At 43.1% G+C, this 21,597-nt stretch overlaps 3 protein-coding genes across 4 annotated transcripts in view; 2 read left to right on the top strand and 1 right to left on the bottom strand.

The window, feature by feature from the left end:
* Nucleotides 1-172: 172 nt before the first annotated feature.
* Nucleotides 173-8,929, top strand: LOC134444879 (serine protease 27-like). The gene is made up of 5 exons (XM_063194056.1): nt 173-236; nt 3,242-3,404; nt 7,573-7,841; nt 8,037-8,179; nt 8,594-8,929. The coding sequence occupies exons 1-5, from the start codon at nt 173-175 to the stop codon at nt 8,849-8,851; spliced, it is 897 nt and encodes a 298-aa protein (XP_063050126.1). The 3' UTR covers nt 8,852-8,929.
* Nucleotides 8,930-13,231: 4,302 nt separating this feature from the next.
* On the top strand, nt 13,232-14,318 carry LOC134444878 (uncharacterized). The gene is made up of 2 exons (XM_063194055.1): nt 13,232-13,874; nt 14,314-14,318. The coding sequence occupies exons 1-2, from the start codon at nt 13,232-13,234 to the stop codon at nt 14,316-14,318; spliced, it is 648 nt and encodes a 215-aa protein (XP_063050125.1).
* A 2,710-nt stretch (nt 14,319-17,028) lies between these two features.
* Nucleotides 17,029-21,597, bottom strand: part of aldoaa (aldolase a, fructose-bisphosphate, a) — a 14,924-nt gene continuing 10,355 nt past the window's right edge. For both annotated transcript variants that reach the window (XM_063194058.1, XM_063194057.1), the window contains exons 5-8: nt 21,285-21,368; nt 20,134-20,308; nt 19,288-19,487; nt 17,029-18,286 (exon numbers count right to left, since the gene is read on the bottom strand). In XM_063194058.1, the coding sequence (XP_063050128.1) occupies nt 18,191-18,286; nt 19,288-19,487; nt 20,134-20,308; nt 21,285-21,368 (555 nt within the window). In that variant the 3' untranslated portion in view covers nt 17,029-18,190. The remainder of the gene's footprint in view (nt 18,287-19,287; nt 19,488-20,133; nt 20,309-21,284; nt 21,369-21,597) is intronic.

Below are 21,597 nucleotides of genomic sequence, written 5' to 3'. Positions count from 1 at the left end.
ATTGGAGAAGAGAATTTTGGAAACGTCCAAAATCTAACAGTTACAAGATGAGAAATTATTATAGGCTACCTTAAGTTACAAAAAGACCGTTAAAATGCAAACGCCATTTCATCTTTAAACTTCTCTCGTGAATAATACTGCTTTAGTGCTCGGATTTGTCCGTGGGTGCTCGATGGGTGCCCAAAGATTCCCGTGGGTGCCCCAGCCCTGGAGCACCCACGGTTTCGGCGCCTATGGTGAGGAGAAATACAGAAGCATAATCTCTTTGTGGAGCAATGCTGGCCTTGAAACAGCAACATATACATTACCAAGACTTACAACTGAGCCCATGAGTTATGGCAGTAATGTCAATGTTACTGTATGTTGTATGTTTCAGTGGCTTAAAAAATATATATATATCTTCTTGGGCCTCCATAGTCCTGGCCCAATTCCCCAGAAAACTCCACTTTGGGCTCCTTTACCCAGGAGAAATATGGCTGCTGCAGGGCACTATTTAGTACACTCCTCCGCCGCCGCACCACAGTCATTGTTTGTTCGGAGATCCGTGTCATCCTGTTTGAGACAAAGACAATTGATGACTGCAATGCACAGAATGAAATACATTAGAATGACATACAGTATGTCGTGGGCCCATCGCTAACCACATGGAGAGTGGTGGCAGCAGGATGTTGCTCCTTCAGGTAACTGAGCACGTGGGTTAGATGTGCCCAGATTGCTCAAGGGTCGTGCCGATAGGAAGGGCTGATGGAGCATACAGACTTTGTGTCCTCCCATGTGTAGGCCACACCAGTATGAAGGGAGGCCTGGTGGTGCGAGTGTCCAAAGTGAACTTCCTGGACTTCACTGCTGTACTTACATTAAAAGTTCTCAGCAAAGTCAATGTGCAGAACCACCTCGTCCTCTCTCAACTTCTCTTTAAACTCCCGGAGTGCAGCATACTGTTACCCGATGTCGTAAACATACTTCCCCAGTTTTTGTTTTACATTTTTGGAAAAGTCTCCCAGTAAATTTTGGAGCGTGCCCTCTTCTTTGTCCTGAACTGTGAGATGGATTGTGAACTTTTCTTGAGTGCCATCTTTTCTCTTCTTCTCCCTTTCCTCTGCCTTTGTCCTCCATACATGGCACGATGTCTAGGCCCCAGGGTCAAAGGTCGATGTGAGCAGCTCTTTCCCAATGCATTTTGGACAGTCCCTGTACATACAATCCTTTGTGTAAGGAGAACAACACAGGGACATGGCCAAATCTTCTATGTTCTTGCTGGTGATCACTTAGTGCTGGGGCAGCTTGTCTGCCATAAACTGCACATCAGCATGCGTTTTGCACAAACATGATTCTCTGTCTTTTACCGTGGGCCGTGAAATCCAGAATGGACAAAGTTTGCAGAACTGGCTGTATGAAATTGTGATGTTCGGGTGATCGTTTTTGCAGGACCTCCATGGATTCATTAAGGAATCTGTTCTGTTTTTTCATTTTTCTCTTTGTCACAGACTGTTGTTTTGTTTTTTCCCCTGTGTATGTCAATGCTGCTGATCTTTTTTCATTGCTCCTTTTTCTCTTGGCCGAGGAACCAAATTCTCTTTTGGCCATTGCAAGCAATCGGTACTTTTTGAGAATCTTCCCCACCGGGGTCTTTGAGAATATGTTTTTTGTTTTTCTTTCTCAGAAGAGAGATTTTGGTATCTCTCCCTTATCTCATCAAGGACATCATTTTGGAAGACAAAAGTCTCTCAGGCTGTGTGGTGCTAATGTCAAATTGCTTTTTGGATTTCGAATTGGGGGAATCTGCCTGGTCTACTTTCTTCAGCAATCGTATGTACCTCTTTACGGTACTTCTCCACCTTTTGTAGAGCCTTTTCCAGCTTTGCATTGCTCTCATATAAGGCTGCATAGACCTTTGCTTTGCTTTTAACAACCTTTTTTCTTCCCCTTTGTTTTTTATTGCACGTTGGACAGAGGGTAATGGTATGGGTGGTATGGGAGGTGGAGGGATAGGTCCCGATGAAGAGGTTGGTGGCATTGTGGTTTCAAGAGCATTTTTTAACGTAATTTCTTCTGTTTCTCATTTGTTTACATTGTTCTCTTTTTGGAAGTTCTGCAATTGGTTTCACCACACCCTTTCTTTTTTTCCTTTAATACCTCTCCTGGTCTTTTTTCAGTTTCTCTTGATACTTCACAGGGTTATTGATAACGGGCTACTGAGGGTCACTATTAAGATTTCAAGTATTGGCAAAGGACGCGCTCAACTTCTTTGAATTACTATTAAGATTAAAATTTGGACGCATACTGCTCAGTGTTGCCACAAGAAAATCAGCCAAAGTCACTATTGGCTTGCTGAAAAGTCGCTAGATGACGTTATGTATGACGTCACCGCGTCACACACAGTGCGCTGATCTTCAGAAAACGTGCCCAAATGGCCTTCATCCACAGTACAAATGCAGTATAAGCAGAGCTAATCTGCAGCCCTGCTTCACCTTGGAACAGGGTTGACAGATGATTTCCAGCCCAAAAAAATGCTCAAAACCCGCCTAGAAGCACAAAATCCCACCCAATTCTATCGATTTCTATGGCAAAAATTGGGCGGGTTTTTCTGCTAAATGCCATTTTTACCCGCACACAGCCATCCTTATCAGCCCAATTGGGCGGGAAACAGCCCAATCTGGCAACACTGCCGTGGGAAACGCTTCTGACGGCGGCACAGTCACAATTATGTTGAAAAAATAAATTTGTCACTGAAAATGCACGTTTTAAAAAGTCGCCAGATGCACTAAAAAGACAATTTGTTTTTTAGTCGCCAGGGACATCAAAAAGTCGCTTAATCTAGCGACAAAGTCGCTAATTTGGTAACATTGATACTGCTGATCTGAACATTTCGGTTGCTGTGGTAGCACCATCCGCAACCTACCCTGAAGTACAACTTTCACAAATGTGTCTCTCAGATGGATTGGATATTTCATTCCTGACACCCTCGTCAGCACACCCAAAGAGAACACAATGGATCTTTCTCAAATGCTAGGCCAGTGTCCTTCCAAGTGTATCAGCCTAATTAGTCACGCCCAGTGATTGGATACTTTTTGGTGAACTCTACAGAATATCCAATCACTGGGTGTGACTAATAAAGGGTATCCAATCACTGGGCATGACTAATTAGGCTGATACACTTGGAAGGACACTGGCCTAGCATTTGAGAAAGACCCAATGACACGCACACACTGATGGTGTTTATCTGACTGATCTATTGTAGTGTGTGGGAGAGCTCCCCTGAATGCGCGCATAGTGGGCGGGCAGGATGCCCCAGCAGGGGCGTGGCCATGGCAGGCCAGCCTAACACGAGGTGGCAGGCATTTCTGCGGAGGATCCCTCATCAACAGCCAATGGGTGCTGACCGCCGCCCACTGCTTTGAAAGGTGAGGCCAGACACCACAGATCTGTATAAGAAGACCTTGCATATTCCAGCTCGTCTGCACAGCTCGGCCATATTAGCCCAGCCAAAACTCTCCACCAACTCTCCGTTACAAGTATTGAAACATTGCAAAAATATGTATACTGTTATCTCACTGAAATATTGATACGTGTACTGTACATAAATGGTATGGCTCTGTAAGCCCATCTGGCCTGTAAGAGATCGACACTGACGCCACCATGTCTGCCTCACTGGATTTGGATTATCTTCTCTTTGCTTTTATTTACTATCTTTTAATTTCAAACACAAACTTTGCATATCTGGCGTTTGGATCTGTAATATGATTTGCAAACTCAGGTGTGCTGTTTTAATCTGCATTCAGATCCTCCGTGAATCTCTCGTTCGTGTAGCCTTTTCCTCCTTGTTCAGGTAATGCTTTGACTTTGTTTCATCATTGTATTTTGTCGTAGTCGTATTGTTAACACAGTAGGTTTTGTCTGAAAATAAAAATGTCATAACTAATTTGGGGAAGAAATCTGTTAGTCCTTTGGTTACTGTTCTGTTAAGCATAAAGCGACAAGGCCATTCCCTGTGCTTGAATCGAAGCGAGCATACTTTGGGCTACGAAGAAGTAGACCCCACGTCACTGGCCCCTACTTAGAATAAGAAATGTTGCAGGAGGGGGATCAGCTCTATATTCCCACAGCCCATTGGTCCCACGGCCCATTGGTCCCACAGCCTAAATGGTCCCAGCTTATTCCTGCTGCTCCATGTTCCCACAGTTTAAAAAAAAAATATTCAAATATAAGCTCTATGCTCTACAACTCCATGTTCCCACATTTCCAAGTAAACTAAGAGAACCAATAGGCCTAAAAATAATGTAAATTGTTTTTAGTGATGTGGGACCAATGGGCTGTGGGAACATAGACACGCTCCCGCAGGAGGAACTGGGAATTTTAGCGAGATCACGTCTGCTGAGTGTAGCTTCCTGTTACAGTCGAGCAGGCGCAGGGCGTTGATGTAGTTCTACCAGCAGTGATGATACCATCTCAGCAGTGCGACCAATGTCTTATGTCTTTACGGTTTCCATACAACGTTTTAATCTACAAATGCAAATAGTCGGCCACTGTAGAGTTTTCCGTTAATGAACCCTTTGCCAGCTGAACCCAGAAGTAAACAGAGATTATTTGAATATTCATTTTAATAACAATGTCACTGAGTTCTGGAAAGAGGTAAAAGCTACAAATAGGGCCAAAGCTGTACTACCATGCCACATTGAGGGGGTATCTGGCGCTGACAATATAGCAGAGCTGTGGAGGCAGCACTATGCAGCTTTGTTTAATTGCATCAAAAGTGAACCCTATTGTGTAGGCAATCTAAATGAGGAAGCGATTCATTTTACACCCAATGAGGTTGTGTATGCTATAGAACATCTAGCTGATAAGAAATCTAGTGGCAATGGTAATATCACTGCTGAGCATCTTAAATTAGCCAGCCCCAGAATTGCAGCTTTGCTGTCTATTTGCTTCACTGGTCTAATGACACATGGGGTGCTACCCGACACTATGCTCACTGTTACATTAGTACCAGTCATTAAGGACAAGACAGGTAAAATAGGGAGCATGGATAACTACAGACCCATTGCCTTAGCCAGTATTCTTTCTAAGGTGTTGGAGAAACTGTTGCTAGATAGGTTGAGTGAGTTTATCTTTACCACAGAAAATCAATTTGGTTTTGCACAGACCTATGTATATATGCCTTGAAAGAAACGGTTGAATCCTACAGAAGTCATGGTTCTACAATATTTCTGGGGTTCATTGATGCGTCCAGGGCATTTGACAGAGTGAATCACCATAAGCTCTTCACTAAACTCATGCTTAGGCGTGTGCCTGGATGTATTATACGTATTCTTGTTTACTGGTATGCTAAACAACACATGCAGGTGAAATGGGGAAACAGCCTATCTTCCCCTTTCAGTGTAGGCAATGGTGTAAGACAAGGGGGGCTTCTATCCCCAGCACTGTTCAACCTATACATGGACAACCTCTCCAAACAACTGGGGAGATGTAAGACAGGATGTCTGATAGGGAACAATGTTTTAAACCATTTGATGTATGCAGACGATCTTGCTATCATGTCCCCTAGTACTGTTGGATTTCAGCAGCTACTCAATGTGTGCTCTGAGTATGGGGTTGAGTTTGATGTGCAGTACAATGCAAAAAAGAGTGTTGTGTTGATATGTAGAACCAAGGAGGATCATAAAGTGCCTTTTCCAACGTTCTACCTGTCAGGGCAACCAATATGTGTATCAAGCAGTATAAAATATCTTGGGCACATCATCACTGACAAGCTGGAGGATGATGCTGACATGTATAGGCAGAGACGAATGTTGTATGCACAAGCTAACATGTTAGTAAGAAAATGTCATTACTGTCCTGATGATGTGAAAGTAAGCTTGTTTCGTGCCTACTGTAGTCCTATGTATGCAGCTCCATTATGGATCAACTATAAAAAAGAGACAATGCGTAAACTCCAAGTAGCATATAATGACTGCCTGAGGATATTGCTGAAAAAGCCCAGGAGTTGCAGTGCTAGTAAACTATTTTGTGACTCAGGACTATGTACTTTACAGGCTCTCCTCAGGAACCTAATGTTTAAGTTCATGTGTCGTTTGGATAAGTCTGAAAACTGCATTATAATGACGCTCACAAGTGCCAGATATAGCTCTGTCCGATACCAATCATACTGTATATGTGGAAATATTGGTATGGCTGCCTTTTAAGACCGTCATGACGTAGTTTGTATATGCTTTGGCATCATTGCTGTTTTTTAATATCTTCTTTTTCCTGCACATTCTATTTCTATGTATATTTTGTGTGTCTGCCTATTGGGCCCTGAGCCTGTTACAAAGTTTATATATAATATATATATATATATATATATATATATATATATGCATATATATATATATATATAATAAGCAGTTTATAGTAATTAAATGCTATCACACAATTACGTTGGAACTACGGAGATCCTTGACTGGGACTCGAAATATGCGGTATTGGATAATAGGTTGAAATGAAATCTTTTCCCAGAGTGAAGAAGCGATTCCAGAGTTTAATGCCGTCGTTGGGTTTTAGGCCTTATTACAGCTCCTAAAAACGTAAGTGTAGAGTGAGATAAAACGCCCAGGAGAGTAAAAGCCTATGCTTCCCACCTATTTTTCCAAAAATAAAGATAGGCCTAGAGCAAATACACATTTTAACCATTGCTGTGCATTATGTTGACGGCAGAGATATATTCATTGCACCAAATAATGATGACAGAGACAACATATTGGAAGAGTGATTTACAGTGCAAGTTTTTTCATGTGGATGGCCTAAGCGTCACTACCCACTTTGAACACAAGGTAGAGCTGTCGAACCCAAAGCAGAACATAAATGGGAACGTTTATTGCTATTTTACTGAAAATACCAGAATACTTTGTGTATTTTTGGGGGGGGATCTATTTAATTGCCTGAATATAGGCCTACTCAGCTATATTATACATTATGATAGACCTATGTATATCATAATATAATATAATATAATGTGAATATTCATCACTATGCAGTATCAACATTTGGATTGTTTCATACTGTATAACAAACCTTTCGAAGGTCCATGGAAATTTGAGGGAGTTATGGTCATCTGAAGAGTGTATCACTAAAAACCCATTGCAATCGGTTGAGCCAGCAGGCTGGGCTAACATGGCCGCCAATGCCCGGACGTTTGACGGGAACGCAGATGACGTATCTAGTCTTCTTATACAGATCTGTGTCACAAACTTCTTCTGCGTTCAGAGTGGTCTACAGACCCTGGAGCAATGTGGGGTAATGTGCCATGGCACTTCGGCCGTGAATGAAGATATACGAAGTAGTAAGGGTGGGATTCAAACCTGCAACCCTCTAATTGAAATACCACCTCCTATTCCACTTCCCTTCATTCAATTTTATTTGTGACGTCACAGATATGTTGTCCAATTACTGTATTCAATGGTAAAATCTCAATTATGTCGATGGCTTAATTGTCAATATGTTGAGATTAATATTTGTTGATATTTTAAGTGTTACGTGTTGATATATTTTTTTGAGTCAATATTTTAATTATAAGTAATTTGTGTCCCTCTGCAGAATCACCACCTCAGGGCTAACAGTCTACCTCGGTCGACAGAATCAAAAGGGCCCCAACCCCAACGAGGTTTCCAGGACAGTCTCCGAGATCATCAGACACTCCGATTATAATAGTGCCACCGTAGACAATGACATTGCTCTCCTCCACCTCTCATCCCCCGTCAACTTTACCGACTACATACAGCCCGTCTGCCTGGCTGCAACTGATAGCACCTACAGGGCTGGCACCAATATCTGGATTACAGGCTGGGGGAGAATCAAGATGGACGGTAAAATGAATGTGTGTGTGTGTGTAGCGTGAGTGTGTGTGTGTCTGTGTAGATTCTCATTCATCCAGGTCATGTTGTACAGAGAGTTTAGCTGATTATAGGAGTGAATAGACACATTAAAGGCATGCATATAGGCATTAAAGTAAGTGTGTCTGTGTCTGTGTCTGTGTCTGTGTGTTGTGTCTGTATGTGCAGAGCCACTGCCCGCTCCTCAAGCGTTGCAGGAGGTAAAGGTTCCAGTAGTGGGAACTAGTTTATGCAGGTTCCGCTGGCGCTACACTGTCATCATTACCAGCAACATGCTTTGCACTGGACGGACAGGAAAGGGCTTCTGCAAAGTACGTAAACGCACACGTATTTTTTAAATACCGGTACATATTTTTAGACACTGCTACAGTACTGCTACATATTTTTAGACACTGCTGCTAGCCCATATTAATTACTTTGTAATTCATACATGGTCTGAAGTCGCTTTTCTGGTTGGGGTTTGGTTAGTGTTACCAGACTACCAGCCAATTAGCGAACGGGGCAGGTTGGGCGCCAACATACATAACATAACATACTTAGTAAAAGTCTGTGTCTGTCTTTCTCTCTCTCTCTCTCTCTCTCTCTCTCTCTCTCTCTCTCTCTCTCTCTCTCTCTCTCTCTCTCTCTCTCTCTCTCTCTCTCTCTCTCTCTCTCTCTCTCTCTCTCTCTCTCTCTCTCTCTCTCTCTCTCTCTCTCTCTCTCTCTCTCTCTCTCTCTCTCTGCAGGGTGACTCTGGTGGTCCTTTGGTGAGCAAGGTCGGCTCTGTCTGGGTGCAGGGTGGAGTGGTGAATTTTGTTGTCAGCTTAGGCTGTGCCCATACTAAGTTCCCGGATGTCTCTGCGCGGGTGTCTCAGTATCAGAGCTGGATCACATCTCACATTGCTACAGATACACCCGGATTCATCACTGCCATGGCTGGCAACAGCACAGCAAGCACCCTCACGCTCCTCCTTCTCCTCCTCTGCCCTCTGCTCCTCTCATAATACACCTCCTCCTCTCCTCTCCTATATACCTCCCCCTGTCATATTGCACCTCATTCTCTCCTCTCTTTCTCTGCTGTCTTAATCGCTCCGTCCTCTCGTAATAAATCGTATATTTGCCATCAGATAATTCTTCATAAACCAACCTATTCTTTTTTAAGTTGACTCTTACCAGCTGGTATGTTTCGCCTTCGTCTTCACAATACCCTCTGGGTGCCCCCCACAACCAACTGCTTTCAAAGGAGACTCCTTATCAAAAATGCTTGCATGTGATTGGATAAACAATCCACCCACCCTCTTTACTGACTCGTCACTTCGTCTACTCACGACAGGCGGAAGAAGAGCCATAACATCGCTGGCAGATCTATGGAAAAATCCCAGCCAGGCCACGCCCTCCTAGTGACACAAAACCCTCTGCGTTGCTTCTAGTCAGGTCAAGAGCAATGTAAATATCGTTTCTGATCTCCAGAAAAATCGGGAACTCCACCCACTTTGTTGGACACCAGTCAACCTGAAGCAAACCTAGGGAGGCGGGTCAACCATGCCGTTTGGGAAACTGTGATTGTTGTGCTCTTGGTCAGACTAAATCTTAATGAGATTTTAAAGTTGATGATAATCAGGCTAGGAAAATCCCACCCGGTGACCCTGATTGGATAATTCGTTCAGAAACGGCTCTGCCTCTCAAAGTACTCAGATGGTTGAGTGAGGAAACCGGAATCCCCTTGCATGGAGTTTGGAGCCAGATGACATGAGTTGGGTTAATTGTGTTATAAGTGCACTGTGTAAATTTTTTTTGTAGTTTATTTCCAGAATCCATGCTGTCTATTCACAAATGCTGAATACTTACCACCACTATCAAATTCTAAGTATTCATTATTATACATGGAAAGGTGGATCTTCTCCATTGTCCGCCATTTTGAATTTCCAGGAAGTATTTGGTCATACTAGTAAATATTAGTTCATTATTTTGTAATTCATATTCATGAAAAGATCACATTTGCCAATTTGCAACAGTTGCACTGAGCAGCATAGTTGCAATACCTACTCTGGTCACCATCCTGCACAGTTTACCTTTAAGATCCTCCAGTCTTTTCTCAGTCCCCAGACCGACAACGCTGCACATAGTTCCTTCTACTGTGCCCCAATCCTTTGGGATTTCCCTCCTTTGGTGTCAAGGTGATCTCCATCAACTCTCAAATTATTTTTATTCCTTTATTATTGTGCAGCCCTACTACAATTACTCATTTTCTAAAATAGTATATATTTTATTCACATTGTTTCTCATGTGTTGTGTTGCTTTATACGTGTATTTTAAAGCTTTTATCACTTTATAAGCTAAATCAACTGTTTTTTCAGGCCTTAGCATTTTTTTATTATACTGTATATCTTCACATTGTCTTTTATTCCATTTTGGTCCTACTTTTTAGTTGTTTTTTCCATTACAGCTTATTGAGTCTATGAATCCTAGATGAAATGTTTCACTCTTCACATAAAGAATCACCAGCACGAGATGTGTCTTGTCATTTTAATGTCTGTCCAGTCTCTGTCGACGTATGGAAGATTGAGCAATGCAATTGCAATTCCCTCTCGCTGTCTCACTCCCTCCCTCCTGATGGTTAGCAGGTGCACACTTTCCCACAACAAATATAGCTGAATACACAGCCACATTCTGGGAAAAAAAAGTTAAATACAGCAGCCGATCTGACCAGCCTCCCTGGACTTAATGTCCTTACAAAAGTCCTAGCTATAAAAAAGGTGATCGCAAAGTCGACGTAACAGACACTACTGCTGCACCTACTTCTACTATCAGCATTACTGCTACAGCCACTGCTACTACAAGGGACACACAGAGTGAAAAGGTCAAAGGTAAGATGACACTGAAAACAAATATCAATTACATGACGTGTACAAACGTGCTTCAATTGCCATGAAAGAAAGTCTAACTTCACTATACGTTCATGGAGATTAAATGGTAAGTGCATTTTATACATTGAGCCCCATTTCTGAGTTGTCTGCAATGTTCTAGAGTCCCCCTCAGTTTTTTATGTGTGCTGCAGCTGTCTCCATAATTTGACTAATATTGATTTTGTCTCAACCATCAAATGGCCATCTAGGGGCATGTCCATTCAGTATCTGTTCTTAAAATCAAACACTCGATTTCAAAAGAATGCATCTTACCAAATTGTTAGGGTATTCACTGGGATTCCCTAACCAGTTTGAATGCGAAATAAGTATTCTGTCATGTTTTATTTGGCATTTTGTGAATAAAAGAAAAAATGTATTTACAAAATACATAAAACATAACGGACCCATGTTTCTCTAATTGTTATGGAATACCAGTGAAGACCACTTGCACATTCTTGAAAACAAATGTTTAGGGTGGTTTTAATAACAGATATGGACATAGACTGACATTCTAATGCCGATAGAGACAAAAATCCAATTCAGCCAAATAACAGAGATTGCAGCAAGATTGAAATAATCTGTTAAGGGGACTCTAAAACATTGCAAACAACTCGTAAAAGGGCTTAATGTTCAAAATAGCGCACTTGTGTGTGGTCAAATGTTGGACTATTGCCATATGTCACAGAAAGAGATAAAGAGAGTAGAGAGACAGAGGAGAGAGTGAGAGACAGCGAGAGCGGGAGAGAGGGAATGAGTAGGAGACAGGGGCCACGAGATAGTAAGGGGGGATGGACCAAGGGGGAAGGGGACAGAGGGAGAGTCAAAAGTTGATGTCATGCTTAGTACAACCCAACACATTGACCAAAAGAACAGAACAAATTCCTGATGCAGTTTTATTTCATTTTTTTTAATTATTGTTATTTATCCTTAATTTAGCCAGGGAGTGCAGTGCAGAGCTCTTGGGCTCAGAGGGGCTACACCTTTCCGTTGACCTGCACTGCACATGCTCCTAGGACAGAGAAAAGGGCATAGGCTACGACTAAATCAACATGAATGCATGTATCATTTTGGGTACAAAACTGTTCAAATGCATCCTGCATAAAAACAGAGTTATTGTGACGGCTTCTGAGCATACAGCAGTGTTTCCCACAGACATTTTGGAAACTATCGGGGCAGCAGGGATTTTTTTCCCGGGGGGGGGGCGGGGGTCTTTTCACGTGGGCCTTTTTTTTTGGGGGGGGGGGGGGGTATTCACGCAGTGTAAATGCAAAATGGCAAAACAATGAGTACAGAATGACATTGACACATGGAGAAACTATAGGCCTAGGCCTACATTTCAGCCATTTATATTTTGAGAAATAAGGCTACATAACATTTTACCCATGATATTAGTAGTACATTGTCATTTATACTTAAAAAAAAAAATGCAGTACAGTGAATCATTTCTGTTTACAACACAGTTTCATTCGTCCCTCATGCAGGGGTCTATGTTTAATGAAAAAAATAATAAAACAAAATAGGAGCAGAGATAAGAATTTAAGAGTACTGTGAAATTGGTAACGCATAGACAAAAAGGGTCTAAGAGGGTAGGCTATGCCTTTTCCCCACACACACATTCTACATGAGGGGTGCTGGTCACAGGGCCAGTTTTTCAAAATTCCTCCCATTAAAAGGGCTGAACAACATATTACACATTTATTTTTATATTCACATTCATTACACATTAATTTCTATATGCCGCCCGATGTCTCCTCTGCCGTGTCAATGAAGGCCTGTCACCTAACTCATTGTAAAACAAAGCCTGGGGAGTGTTTGTAAACTCATCCCAACTGTCCCTTCTCTGAAGGTTTTTTTTATTCCCCCCAAACCCAAGTTAACTACAACAACTTGACTAGGCTTTTGATCCCTCTGTCTTTCAAGCACTTGTGGTTTTCTCTATAGGATGTATTTACTCCAGGAGGAAAATGCGAAGGAAATCGTTTTTCAAAATTTTTATTTTTATTTTTTTACATTTTCGGAAACTATGGCGGCCAAATGTAAACTATGGGTGCATCCCAATATGTGACCTTGCCTCCTCCACTTGTGCTTGTCTCCTCGTCCCGCCTCCTGGCCCCTCCTCCGTGGAGAAAACGATAAAGTTTCCCAGCTGTCAGCCTCGCCACAACAACTTTTGAGGGACTGTTTTTCATTCACCATCCCAATTGCAAATGAGAAAAAGACTTAACAATTGAGCTTTTGCCAGATATTGAAATATAATGCTGTTGTCAGTGATGTCATCATGATGAGAAGCAAGTGGAGGAGGCAAGGTCACATATTAAAATGCACTCTATGGCGGGCCGCCATAGTTTCCTCAATGTATGGGAAACACTGATACAGGTATCTGAACGTATTATGTGAGCATATCTGATGACTATGCACTCATTTCTAATCTTGGGACTCAAAACATGCACTGTGTTGTCTCTCACAGTGACTTTGAAGATGAGGCCTGTCATCTTACTGGCGCTGCTGTTCTCCATGTGTGGAGCTCAGACTCGGAGCACCCAGAAAGAGAGCCAGGACACTGGGGCTGTTGCTGCCGAAATCTCTACCCAGCTGGATGTCTCTGCTGAGCTGAAGGAACTCAGAGACATGGTGGTGGAGCTGAGGGTAATGCTAAGATATACTCAAGGTGAGGTAGAGGTACTGGAGACTGAAAATGCAGCAATGAAGACCAGGCTGACAGTCACTGAGACTGAAGTGACACATCTGAAGATGGAAAACGAAGCCACTGTGACCGAACTAAAGGAGCATAGGGAGGAGCTGGCAGCTCTGAAGACCAGGCTGAATGAGGGTGAAACTGAAGTGATGAACCTGAAGAAAGAAAATGTGGAACTCAAGACCAGACTGGCAGCCACGGAGACTGATGTAGAGAATCTGGAGACAGAGATCAAAGCAGCACCCAAGGTGGCATTCTCAGCAGCTCTACCTAGCTCGGAATTCACAGAGGCTGGGAGTAATGACCTGAACTTGGTCTTTAGTAGAATTATCACTAATGTTGGACAGGCCTACAGCAGTGTGTCAGGCTTCTTCAGAGCTCCAGTCAGGGGGCTCTACTACTTCAGATTCACTGTTATGGAGGAACGTACTTCCAACAGAATGGTAGTCAGAATGTTGAAGAATGGGGGGCAGGTGATGTTGCTAAGTGACTATGAAAAGGATGCTCAGCAGCAATATCTGACTGGTGGTCTGGCACTGCAGCTGGAGGAGGGAGATGAGGTTAACATGAGAATCCCAGCAGGATGCAGGCTCTATAATAATGACAATAACCACAGCACCTTCAGTGGCCTCCTGCTCTTCCCTCTCTGAGTAGAACCATATCATCATGATTACTCACCGTTTATTTAGGTGGAGTATTGTTTGTGAAACGATGGATGATTAACCATTATTGTGATCAAATAAATCTCTCTTTATCTGTGGATTATTATCTGTTATCTGTTATCATTGCATATGCACCATAGCTAAATCTGCGTTAAGTGACACGTGTTCTAGCCATCCATGAACACATACCTGTACATTCCCAGATTAGTGGAAAAGACATGGCCAGAATCACATTTTGATTTAGTCAAAGCAATGTTTGGAAAACTTAATTTTTAGAGTGTTCTCTTGAAGAATTCTATAGAAGGCCTCTATTGTGTTCCATTGTTCATTTGTGCATCCATATTGTGTTTGCATCCATGTCACATTACATTTATTATTTAGTGGAAATATGTTTTTACAGCCCAGTGCAACAGCCCTGACCATCCCCACATTCGGCTCTGTAGAAAAACGCCCTACAGGGTTCCCACGGGTCATGGAATTTCTGCACTTCCATTTTGCATGCACAGTCATGGAATATCATGGTTCTTAACAGTTGTGTAAAAGCAAAAACTTTTTTGCTTGGTGTGTATAACCTTGTTTCTTACTGGTAATACTACAATGCTTCGCCAGAGACTGCTTGGTTTTACGCTTTATTGTGCAAAACATTCTACAATGCAATAAGCCCACTGAAGTCTGGAGGTGGCTGGGCGTCAACTGTAGGGGTGAAGATACCGTAATCTTCAGTTTTCACACTTTTAAGAACTTTTAAACGTCATTACTTTTTATGGAAGTGGTCATGTAAAATCAGGGTTTTTTTTTGCTCTGGAAAGTCATGGAAAATCATGACATTTTACATCTGAATTAGAGTGGGAACCCTAGCCCTACAAGCCCCAATCCATGGTGGCCGTGGTCATAGACATACACAGTAGCCTACATAGGCTACATGTACAGTATATCATCATGGTGGCTATTTACATAACTCAAATCTCTCATTTCTAGCATACCAAACACACACACACAAATAACCTACAGTATGTAGTTTTACCATCAAGTTAAGCAGTGCAGCACCCGCTGTTTTAACTTCATAGTCCAATGCACACCTAAATTAATATCAGAATGAATAGGCTTAAAGTATTTGGCAGATTTGGCATTTTGTCAGTTTTTGACATGAGCCATCACTGTGGTTAGTAGGGCCTATACACAATATTCTGGCCTACTGTTTTTTGTTTTTTTTAACACATCTTTTAACCAGATAGAGGTTTGGCTTGTAAGAGTCAATAGCAGTGTAACAGACACATTCTATCTAGAATGGAAGAATAAAAGGAAGCAATTTCTTACTATTGGCACCAGTTATAACATTTTCGAAGCCTTTGCACTGTGTAGGATCATGGCCAGAGTAGGTATTGCCATTATGCTGCTCATTGAAACGGTGCTGCCTATTGCCGAATTATATATTTTCATAAAATGTATTAAGTAATAAACTAATATGTACTAGTATGATGACCAAAGTACAAACGTTTGTACAATATGTTTTACAGCTAAAAATGCCCATTTCTTGAAATTCAAAATTGTGAACACGGAGAAGATCCACCTTTTCATGTATGAAAAATGCAATTTTCCCAGTCATAAATGAGATGTTTGAAGGAAGTAGTAAGTATTCATGGAAAAGGTAGCATTTGTTAATCGGCAGCATGCATTTTGGAAAGAAACTGCTAAAAATATCCCACAGTGCACCTTTAAATACAGGACAAATAATAGCCAATAATGTAATGCCCTCTTAAGTTATGGGCAAAAGAGTATTGGGTTTTGTCAGAGGACGCATTCAACTTCTTGGAAAAAAATGAAGGTCTTTCGGTGCGCGATAAAAGGTATCAACTGAAAGATATTAAATAAAGATATAAAAGCAAACGCGTTTCGGCTATCAAGCCTTCATCAGTGCGCACTGATGAAGGCTTGATAGCCGAAACGCGTTTGCTTTTGGACATGGTGGTAATCTATAAATAAATAATGAGACTTAGTTTGTGAGTGCGGATTTTTCTTCTTTCAGATAAAGAGTATTAGCTCAACAACCTTATTACATTATTGGCAAATTATTATGGTATTTGCAGTTATGTTACTGGTTGACAGGGGCCCTAGGCGAACTATGAACATGGGGCCCTCAAAACGTCATTGTAGGCTATACAGTAGGCATGAAATTCTCTGTTTTGGTGTTATTTAAGTGTTTTGTGTCATTTATATGGCTAGGTATCTTCAATTACTTTGCATAATTTACAAATTAAGATTAAGCCTAATTTTTGTGTGTTTACCACTGGTGTGACAGTTGGGGCCCCAGGCAACTGCCTAGGTTTACCTAATGGAAAATCTGCCTCTGCTGGTTGTTATTATAATATCAGCTGCTAGAAGGCATATCCCCTGCTTTTTAGGACCATGTAGTATTATATGGTAATTCTAATGTAAAACCTACCGTTCATTAGTGGGGGGTGGGGGTACAGTAATGTGATGTAGAGGAGGTATTACCACATAAGGTGTCCCAGTGTGTGTGTGTGTGTAATTAAACTTGTGGTGTCAGAAGTATAACGTTTAAAAAAAAAGAAGAAGAAACAGAGGTTACTTACAACACAGGTGACTCTGAGTAAGCAGTAGACCTGTGTGATTGTCTTACGATCAGCTGACTGTGCTATTTGGATCAAATTTGTGGTGGGTTCTTGTTAGGTTTTAAGTAGTGTTGTACTTATACCATCAATTTACTTTAACTTTTGACTCCTCTGATAAAACTCAGAGTCCCAGTATGTATGTTGTGTGTGTGTGTGTGTGTGTGTGTGTGTGTGTGTGTGTGTGTGTGTGTGTGTGTGTGTGTGTGTGTGTGTGTGTGTGTGTGTGTGTGTGTGTATGTGTATGTGTATGTGTGTGTCTGATAATAACACTCAAGACTCCAAGCGTGGTGAGTAAGTACCATTTAATTAATTTAGCTGGTGCTGTGCAAGCGTCACTACACAACAACGTCAACAATAACAACAACAACAAGAGCAAACAAACAAACAAACAAACAAAGGTACGTAATTATTTGATGTATTATTTTATTTATTTCTTCATCAGTCAGCAGTTAGAGCGCCTTCGACTGCAATGCTCCTCTAATTCCACCAGATGGTGCCTCTGAGCTGCAGCTCTCTAGATTGACCACCGGGGGCAGTGTAGCACAGCACAGCATATGATGGGAATGATGAAATTACAGGGGAAGAAGATGGCGGACAAAGGGGTCAGGAAGGAGGGGGGGTGGGGGTTGTCCACAGGATCTGTGCCATCTAGACACAGCTAGAGAAACTGGCAACAGAAACACACTTGCGTACGCGCACACGCACACACCCCTCACCGCTCAGTGCATGTGTGTGTGTGTGTGCATGCCTCAACACAACAGAGACACACACACGCACACAAACCCCTCACACTAATGTCCTTAGGCGCGCACCCGTGTGTGTGTGTGTGTGTGTGTATGTAGGCACGCAGCCACCACACTACTGGCTATGTTTGAGAGTCAAAGAGTACATCGTGGATCAGCGCACACAGACACGCACACAAACACACACTGATACACACACACAAGAGACATAAGCGCATGCTGCACTGTAGGAGAACACAGCGAGAGCTCTTACTTACACACACAAACACACACACACACACACCGCTGAACCTGTAATACACTGTGAGAGCACACACGCACAGCCACACACAGCTTCCCTAGGAGTGATTGCGGGGAGAAGGGGGGTCACCACTAAAGAGAAGGATGTGTTCTAGAACTAGAGAGATGGTTGAAGGTCATGTTCTAGAACGCTCTGAGTAGAACACGAGATGGGGGTGGGGGGTGGAATGCCAACCGTTACTTAGATGTGATTTGTGTAGAATACAGTATAGTGGTGTGTGTTTTAGTAGTAAGGTCGTGTAGAGTTAGGGTGTGTGTGCGGTTTACTGATTGTGTGTGTGTGTTGAACCATGAAGTGTATGTGTGTTAAATAAGTGTGTGTGTGTGTTTGTATGTGTTAAAAACGTTACAGTGTGTGCTTGTGTGTGTTCACAGTAAGTGTGAGTGTGTCTGTGTGTGAGAGTTTAGTAGGCGTGGTTGGCTACGTAGAGAGACTCTCCAGCCGCAGCTCCGCTGTCGCCCTTGGAGACGTACTTGCCCAGCGCAGCCTGGCTGTTATTCTACACACACACACACACACAACACACGGGAAAACAAAAACACACAGGAAAAAAAACAGATGTTAGGCTTGGTTTGTTTGTGTGGTTCGTAATTTTGAAATTGCAGCTCCATGCCTCTGGAACAGTTTGCCCCCCGATATTAGATCTGCTCCCACGACGTCTGCTTTTAAATCTAGACTTAAAACCTACCTATATACATTGGCCTTTGCTTCTTAGATCTTAGTTTCCTTTATTTTGCTTTTACTGTACCCAATGTATACTTTCAGCCCTTGCCCCTATAGTTTTAACCTCCCCTTTTCTTTAAGACACCGTGTTAATCACTTAATGTATTTAAAATGTTCTACGCTCATTTTATGTATCTTATTAGTCAATGCTGCCAGTGCTGCAACTGTACACTGTATGCAGATGTTTTTCTTTATGTCTATTGGAAAGCTTCTATGTGCTACTAATATGCTTTATTTGCTTTATTTATTCTATTTTTATTCTATCCAGCCTCTGTACAGCACTTTGGTCATTTTTGTACTGTTATAAATGTGCTTTAGAAATAAAACTTACTATTGGTTACAGTCCCTGGAGCCATGTGGGGATACGTGCCTTTCTCAAGGGCACTTCAGCCATGGATGAAGATGCTGGTGGTAAGGGTGGGATTTGAACCTGCAACCCTCTGATCTGAAGGCCAGCGCTCTAACCATTAAGCCATGGCTTCCATGCATGCCATGACATGGTGAGTGTATGTGTTAGCGTGTGTACCTGTGCTCGCTTGATAAACTCCTGTTGGCAGGCTTTGCTGTTCTCTGGTGTGTGTGTGTGCATGTACATGTATATATATATGTGTGTGCGTGTGTGTACGTGTATGTGTGTGTGTGTGTGTGTACACATGCGTAAGTGTGTGTACCTTTGCTCGCATGATGAACTGTTGGCAGGCCTTCCTGTTCTCCGGTGTGTGTGTGTGTGTGTGTGTACAGTATATGTGTGTGTAGCCTATGTGTAAGTGTGTGTACCTTTGCTCGCATGATGAACTCCTGCTGGCAGGCTTTGCTGTTCTCGGGCTTGCCGCTCCAGGCCTTGAGGGCGGAGGCCTGCAGGGCGCGGCCGTAGCTGAAGGTCAGGGCCCAGGGCCGGCCCAGGGGACACTGGTTCATGGCGTTCAGGTTCAGGGTGGCCTCCTCCTCACTCTGGCCACCGGACAGGAACGTCACGCCTGGGAGGGAGGGGTGAGGGGGGAAGAGAGATGGGGGATAAAGAGAGAGAGAGGTAGGGAGGGAGGGGGGAAGAGAAAGAGTGAGAGAGGGACGGAGAGAGAGGGAGGGAGGGGGGAAGAGAGAGAGGTAGGGAGAGAAAGAGGGAGAGGGAGAAAGAAAGAGGAGGGAGGGGGAAAGAGAGAGAGAGAGAGAGAGATAGGGGTTGGGGGAGGAGAGAGAGAGATGAGGGTGGGGGATGAGAGATAGAGAGAGATGGGAGGGGGATGAGAGAGAGAGAGAGAGGAGGGAGGGGGAAAGAGAAGGGGGAGAGAGAGGGAGGTGGGGGTGAAGGGGGATGAGAGAGAGAGAGAGAGGGGTGGGGGACGAGAGGGAGTAGAGAGAGGGGGGTGGGGGATGAGTGAGAGATGGGGGGAGCAAGAGAGGAAGAGAAGGGAGGAGAGAAGAGGGGGGCACGAAAGGGTAAAGAGGGAGAGAGAGAGAAAGATAGTGGGGAGATGAGAGAGGGTAAAAGAGAGAAAGGTGGAGGGAGGGAGAAAGGAAACATAAATTATAGACGATGAAACCACAGAGGACATTGGTTTTGTGTGTGTGTGTGTGTGCGCGCGCGCGTGTGTTCGTGCGAGCGTGCGTGCGTATCCCCCTCACCGGGCACTGCGGGGGGCACGGTGCGTCGCAGGGCGGTGACGGTCGCCATGGCGATCTCCTGGGGGGCGTTCTTCTGGCCGCTGGAGTGGCCGGCCGTCACCATGTTGGGCTTCAGCAGGGTGCCCTCCAGGTAGACGTGGTGGTCAGACAGCGCCTTGTAGACCGCCGCCAGCACCTGGAGACACACGCAGCAGCAATGTTATTATTAAAGGGACACTGTGTGAGATTTTTAGTTGTTTATTTCCTGAATTCATTCTGCCCATTCACTAATGTTACCTCTTTCATGAATACTTACCACCAACATCAAATTCTAAGTATTCATTATGACTGGAAAAATAGCACTTTTCATACATGAAAAGGGGGATCTTCTCCATGGTCCGCCATTTTGAATTTCCAAAAATAGCCATTTTTAGCTGCAAAAATGACTCGACCATACTAGAAAATATTTGTTTCTTACTTAGTAAACCAACCCAGTTTCAATGACCAGTATAGTTGCAGTACCTTTTTTGATCATTTCCTGCACAGTGTCCCTTTAATCAACAGGTAGACATGGTGCTCAGAAAGGGCCTTGTAGACCCCCGACAGGAACTACAGGACATTATTTTAATTTATTTTGTAAATTAAGTAATTATTATTAATAGTACTACTACTATTATTACATAGGTGCCGGACAGGGGGATGCAGTGTTGCATTTGCATCCCAACTGTTGGGCTCCCTAAATGAGGCTTTCTCAACTTCTACTGCAGACAAAAGAGTGGAGTACAGCAGCAGTAACAATCTTCAGGCTCTTGACATTTTAGCTTTTTAAATAAAAATGTGGGTATGTTACAGCTGAATGAACACATTCTAATGCAAGATGGGGGTCTCACGGTTTAAATGTAATCATGTTTCATGTTTTTATGTGCATCAGAGGCGAAGATATTTAGGTTTTTATAGGCTGAGGGCAACTTTCCCAACAAGGGCTTAGGCATTAAACAGGCTTTTTTTGCAGGTGCTTTAGGCATCAATGGGTTAAACTGCACTTGCTCATTACCAACTACTTTAACAGCCTCTGATGTGTGTCTGTGTCTGTGTCTGTGTGTGGGTGGGATTCCCTTCTTAGTGATGTATTGGCACCTGGTATGTTTGTGTGTGTGTGCGTGCGTGTGTACCTTCTCGGTGATGTACTGGCACCTGGCGAGGTCGTGGTCTCCGTCAGGAAGAATCTCAGGCTCAACGATGGGCACGATTCCATGCTGCAAAACACAACACACACATACACACACATTATAACACACACACACATTATAACACACACACATTATTACACACACCCATTACAACACATGCTACCCATTACACTGATAGGAAATGTGTGTGTGTTTGTGTGTGTGTGTGTGTGTTTCGGTGTTTGTGTTGAGGCTCAGGTAACCCAACCTGTCTGGTTGGTTTCACTCCCAACAGTGTGTGTGTGTGTGTGTGTGT

The sequence above is a fragment of the Engraulis encrasicolus genome, unplaced genomic scaffold (genome assembly GCF_034702125.1).
Source record: "Engraulis encrasicolus isolate BLACKSEA-1 unplaced genomic scaffold, IST_EnEncr_1.0 scaffold_80_np1212, whole genome shotgun sequence".
NCBI classification, from domain to species: Eukaryota; Metazoa; Chordata; class Actinopteri; order Clupeiformes; family Engraulidae; genus Engraulis; species Engraulis encrasicolus.
This window is presented reverse-complemented; position numbering and strand designations above follow the sequence as displayed.

Excerpts from the sequence above, each read along its gene's own strand:
- LOC134444878 (XM_063194055.1), top strand. The coding sequence starts at position 13,232 with ATGAGGCCTGTCATCTTACTGGCGCTGCTGTTCTCCATGTGTGGAGCT.
- LOC134444879 (XM_063194056.1), top strand. The coding sequence starts at position 173 with ATGGGTGCCCAAAGATTCCCGTGGGTGCCCCAGCCCTGGAGCACCCAC. Across the intron at positions 237-3,241 it reads CCACGGTTTCGGCGCCTATG|TGTGTGGGAGAGCTCCCCTG; the intron begins GTGAGGAGAAAT and ends GATCTATTGTAG. Across the intron at positions 7,842-8,036 it reads GGGGAGAATCAAGATGGACG|AGCCACTGCCCGCTCCTCAA; the intron begins GTAAAATGAATG and ends CTGTATGTGCAG.